At 42.6% G+C, this 5589-nt stretch overlaps 2 protein-coding genes across 2 annotated transcripts; one reads left to right on the top strand and one right to left on the bottom strand.

Annotated features, from left to right (window-relative positions):
• Nucleotides 1–59: 59 nt before the first annotated feature.
• CSUI_008317 (dna-directed rna polymerase i subunit) lies at nt 60–2995 on the bottom strand (the record flags this gene model as incomplete). Its single annotated transcript, XM_068068451.1, has 3 exons — nt 2609–2995; nt 1562–2019; nt 60–352 (listed from the first exon to the last, which is right to left on the bottom strand). Coding segments are annotated over exons 2-3 (678 nt in total), but the record flags the coding sequence as incomplete, so codon positions are not given.
• Nucleotides 2996–4153: 1158 nt separating this feature from the next.
• On the top strand, nt 4154–5588 carry CSUI_008316 (uncharacterized protein). The gene has a single exon (XM_068068450.1). It carries the CDS (start codon nt 4709–4711, stop codon nt 5435–5437), a length of 729 nt encoding a protein of 242 aa, XP_067919573.1. The 5' UTR covers nt 4154–4708; the 3' UTR covers nt 5438–5588.
• The last annotated feature ends 1 nt before the right edge of the window (nt 5589 follows it).

The following is a 5589-nucleotide window of genomic DNA, read 5'->3' as shown; positions in this document are numbered from 1 at the left end:
ACACATACATATATATGTATATATATACATACATATGTGTATGTGTATGTGGGGATACCTCTGGTTGTGCAGAGGTTGCTTTTGACCATGAGAGGTGCGAGACCAACGATAAGATCTTTTCGAAGAGTCGATCCGTCCTTGTTACGACTAAGAAGAAAAGACACCTTAAGAGGGGAACCGTAGGTTAAATGCGACTCCCGACACTGGCGAGGAAGTAATAGAAGGCGATCCAACGAAGAAGATGGAGAAGAAGAAGACGAAGAAGAAGAAGAAAGATCAGGGCGAAGAGACGAAGAAGAGTCAAAACGAACAGGCGGACCGAGAGAAACAGAAGAGATCGCGAGCTTGATATCTGAAGAAGAAGAAGAAGAGAGGACACGAAACACACAAGAAAGCTAAGAGCAGACGAAAAAAGAGAGGAAGGAATGGATGTTTGAAAGAGAGAGAAGATGAAGAAAGAAGATGGGGTGGGAGAAGAAAGGTGAAGGAGAGAGAAGAAATGCTTACAGAGCAGAAGGTGAGTAAGATGCATGCACGCTTCTGTCTGGGAAAGAGTGGGGAAATGAGAGGACTTGAAAGAAGGAGAGAGACTTCTCTCTTCGGGTGTATTTACAGATGGGTCAGGAAGATAAAGTTACCGAGAGACAAGGGAATAGAAAGAGTGATGGATAGACAGATAGGAATGGGGATAAACTCAGGAAGAAGAGATCCATTCCAATGAGAGAAGAAAAAGGAAGGAAGTCCCTTAGCAGCGAAAGACGGCATTGTCGTCAAAGAACAGAGAGAAAGAGAAGATACAAAAGAAGAGAGACAGAGAGAAGAAGAGCGAGAACGGGAGAAAAAAGAGGCGTTAGTCAGTGTAGCTAAGTTGAATGAAACAAAGAAGAAAAAGAAGAAGAAATATCTTCTCTACGAACGCCCTTTCGCTATGTATGTCTCCACATCGATCTCCGACGGAGTGTCTGTCCCTCTATTCTTCATCTAAAGAAAGAGGATTACATACACAAAAGTCTCACTAGCCACATACAGAAAGATAGAGAGGTAATACAGCACCTCTTATAGCTACACGAAATTCACGCGTCGACATCTTCGGGACTTCATTCAAACCGAGAAGGAAAAAGAAACAAAGAAAGACAGAAGGACAAACAGAAAAATGAACGTTCCCCGTGACCATCCGAGATGCTTGAGCTGCATATGTAAATATATAAATATAAATATGTATACACACGTATATGCATGTATATAGCATATATATATATAACTATATGTACATATACATATGTATATCTCTCTCTATATAAATACATATATGCAGCTCAAGAATGTCTGGTGGTCACGGAAGTCTCCATTTCTGCACATATATATACATACGTATACCTATACATATGTATACATACGTATACATATACATATATACATACAAGTATAGAGATAGGCATGTGATGTATACGGAGAGTGATATATATATCGACGAGAAGACTGAACGACAAGGCGGTAGATGGGAGAGGGGAGAAAAGAAGAGAAAAGAAGCTTCTTGAAGTGTAGTGAGATTTGTACGTACAATCTGAAGGAGTATAGTAAGGATTTGCTTCATGTTTCTCCGGTTCATAATTTGGATCGACGTAAAAGACAGGAAGGTCTTTGACCATCTCCTGTACATACACCTCAGCGAATGTATCGAAGGATCGCACATGTGGGTAAACCGCTTGTTGCAGGCATGCATTAAATGCGGCGCGCGGATGAACAGACGAAGGCATGGATGATGGACGGAGGAGAGAAGAATCGCGATGTGAAGAAGAAGAATAGAGATCGTTCTTATTGTCGGTGCTTTCGGATTCGTTCTCTATGTCTTTCTGTCCTTCCTCGCCTCTGTCCTCTTGAGAAGGAGAGGATGAGGAAGGAAGGGACTTTTTCTTGCGCTTCTTTGTATTCTCAAGGTCTTCCATTGTGAAAAAGAACGAAACAGGAAGAGAAGAAGGGCGAGAGAATGCGTAAAAAAAAGAGGAGTTTTGGAAGTGGCTGGAGAAGAAAGGAGAGACAGGAAAAGAGAAGAAAGGGTGTTTGATAGATGAGGAAAGACGGAGCAAAGAAGAGAGAAAGGAAAAGAGAATGTATCCTTACTACTCAAGGTAAAGGTGTTTAGGGATCAACAGAAGATATAGAAAATACAGAAAGAAGAGAAAGGTATCTAGGACCAAATCTTTTTGCAAGCCCCAGTGAGGAGAAAGAACGTCGATACGCTCTACAAACGTCTCATGTGATCTCCCCTAGAAGAACGAAAAAAGAAAAGTGAAAAGCCAACAGGGAAACTGAGGTGTATGTACACCTTATACAAAGTGAGAAACCTAAACGCTTACAGCAGCGACTACGACAAATGCTTACAAAAAAAAATGTAAAAGAAAAGAGAAAGAGGTAAAACAAGTGAAGATAGAAAATAACGGGAAAGAAAAATAAGATACTTGACTGTTCATATCACCTCGTTTTGAGGTGTACATACACCAGAAAAAAACCGTATAGGTACGACGCGGGAAAAAAAAAACAATAGGAACAATTGGAAGAAGAGAAAAACGGGGGAAAGGGAAAGAAAATTCACTTCAAATTTTATCACCTCTGTCGGGGATGAAGTAGAAGAAGAGAATCGACACGGTCGAAAGAAAAGAACGTTTTTCTTCTTCTCCCAGGGCCGCGACGAGATTTGCTTCTCTCCTGCGTAAAGTCGCCCTCCCTACACAAGCAGAACAAGATATTTCTTTCTGCTTCTTCTTCATCCACTCATCTATCTGTCTCCTTCTTCTTCTTTTCCTTGCTTGTTAACACGCTAAGAAAACAGATAGAAAGAAGCACGTTGAACGAAAGGTAGAGGTTAGAGAGAGAAGATCTCCCCAGTCCCACAGCTGCGTGTCTATCGTTATAGCTTGCTGTGGTGGTTTCTCTTAGCCAATCGATCATGGAGAGAGAAGAGGAAAGAAATGGAGAAAGAAAACTTCTCTCTTTTTCTAATAGGTGTCACTTGGAGAGTTTGTGGATCTAGATTGCATGCACTCTAATGTGCTTCGTGTGCCATGACGGCTTCTGCAGACTCGGTCTTCCACCATCGATCGATGGTCGAGCTACGGAGCTTCGAGTGTATAGGGAGGGACCTGATACATCTACCGATGTTGTTCTATCCTGTAGGTGTAGTTCAACCCTTCTAAAGAAGAGAAAGAAAGAAAGAGGAGAGTTTACCTACCAATCCAGCAGGTCACCTAAAATAGAGAGAGGGAATTCTCTTCTTTAACGATCCTTTCACGTTTCCATCTTATTTATGTGAGATCTTTATTCGATATTTTCGTTGTGCTTCTATAATAAGCCTTCCCTCTTGTATCTTTTAGGATGAAAGAGAAGTAGATTCGCAATGGAAAAATTCTTCGTCTTCTTTTTCTTCCTCCCCTTCACTCTCACATCAATCAAGCTGTCCTCTTTCACGGACATCTCTTTGTAACTCTTTCTCCACAGAAGGTCTATCCTGATATGTAACTCTTCTGTCCTGCTTTGTCTCTCATACCAAGCTTCTCTTTTATCTATGGAAACCTATACCAGTCAGGCAGTTTCTACAGATGCGACCGAGTGATCTTCTTGTCTGCGCGGTGGGAATCGAACCCGCGCATCTTCTTCTCCTCGATACTAGGAAACCACAACTCGTCTTCTTATAGAAACTTCACTGAGCGAAGGGTAGAGAGAAGGATAGGGAAAGAAAAAGAAAGAGGTCTATCAAGAGAGACGGGGCTTGTCTTCATCCTTTCCTTCTTTGCTTAACAGATAGTTTAGCGAAACATCTTTCTGGAGATGTGCGAGTTGAGAGGGAGGTGATAGGACTTGTATGGTGTCGATATCTGGATCCTTGTCCTTCCTCTCTTGTCTTCTGAAAAATGACAGGAATGTAGAGATGGGAGGTCTATTTGCTTCTCTTTCTCCTAGCAAGAATAGAATGTCTTCTGTTTAGACAGATAGTACACAGAGAGGGAACCAAAGACACAGGGCGAGGAACGAGGGGGAGAGCGATGCTTCCTCGAAACAATCGACGGTGACGGTGCTTGCGTGTTGGGTCGTGTAGAGGAAGAAGATGTGCCACATGAAAAGAACTCTCTCGGCATTTTTGGTCCTATTTTAGAAAGAATCTTCTATCTTGACGTTGGTTTGCTGTCTTATTCTTCCTCTATTTCTTTCCCAAAGTTGACTGCGTTCTTGCTTTCTTATCACTCGCCGTCGTCACCTCGTGGCGGAGAGAGGTCTCTCTCCTTCCTGTAGCTTGCTATCTCGTGCACGTGAAAGAAAAGAACTTTACGACCTGTCTTTCCTTTCCTTTTTGTGGAATTTATCTTCTTGATTCGTTTGTTTCTCCTAAGAGAAGTCATTCTCTAAGTCTGCAAAAGAATCTCCTGAGAACGAGACGTGTCTTATGAATCTTCGACTCCATCAACGGGACGGGGTGTATGTACAGCGCAACGGAAGCAGTCAGGCAGGACCATCGGGAGTTCCTTTTTTCACTCGCAAGAAGACTTCTCAATTTTCGGCCCTTCTTCTCTCTCTTTTGGTTTGTCATTCTTGTAGAAACGCTTCTACGCCAATGTTCTTTTCTTTCCGTTCCACGTCGAAGCTGCTTTCGTAAGAGGGAGAGATCGATTGATCGATCGATCGCTCGCACCGTCGTTTCTTCTCCCTTGTGCTGATGTCTCCTTCGATCCCTTCTTTACGAAAAGTCTTTCTTTTCTTTTCTCCCTCCTTCCTCTTCTTCTTCTTTCTCTTCACTTCAGTCACCCCATTTCTATTCCCCAAGACAACCTTACCTCGAAAGGTTTCTCTCTTTCTTCTCTCTCGCCGCAAGACCACGCGGAGAAGCAAGAAGAAGAAAGAACACGTCGATCGAGTGTCTCGGTCTCCTTCTTCGACTTTTGGTAGTTCACTCACGAGCTTTCGTTCCTCTCTTCTTTCACCTCTTCTTTTCTCATTTTCTAGATCTACCTCTCTCTCTTCTGTCTTCATATTCCTTCTCACTTCTCTTTATCCTCAGTCTCTCCTCCTTCTTCATCTTTTCTTCTTCTTCTTTTTGTTTTCGGTCTTTTTTCTCTCCACCACTTTGACAGGAATTTCACGTCTTATCACTGAGAGAAATTTTCTCCTTCTTTCTTTCTCTCTCTCTCCCTCCCTCTTCCTCTCTCTTTCTCCCTTCTTTTCTTTGGTCTTTCGATGGCTTTCGCCTTTAGAATGTCTCACAGATGAAACTAAAGATCTCCAGTTTTCCCTTTCCTTCTTTCTACACTTCTTTCTCTTCTCTCCGTCTATGTTCTCGTCCTTCGTAGTAAGGACTATGGCTTTCTTGTCTGTCCTTCCAGAACCGCGCGATTTGTTTCTCTTTCTTCTCCTCCTTCGATCCTATCTTTCCTTCTCTTTCTCCTGACTTTCTTCTTTCCTCTTCACTCTTTCTTCCTCTCTCTCCATCTCTCTTTTTTCCCCCTTCTTGTTCTTCTTCTTCTTCATCTTCAAGCATCTTCTCGTCTACAGCTCGACCATGTCTTCTTCTCCCCCCCCTTCTTCTTCTTCTCCCCCCCC

The sequence above is a fragment of the Cystoisospora suis genome (genome assembly GCF_002600585.1).
Source record: "Cystoisospora suis strain Wien I chromosome Unknown contig_4628, whole genome shotgun sequence".
NCBI lineage: Eukaryota > Apicomplexa > Conoidasida > Eucoccidiorida > Sarcocystidae > Cystoisospora > Cystoisospora suis.
Note: the sequence above shows the minus strand (reverse complement) of the source record. Positions and strands in the feature narration are given on the sequence as shown.

Bases quoted from the DNA above. Each gene is read 5' to 3' on its own strand.
- CSUI_008316 (XM_068068450.1), top strand. From the start codon at position 4,709: ATGTCTCCTTCGATCCCTTCTTTACGAAAAGTCTTTCTTTTCTTTTCT.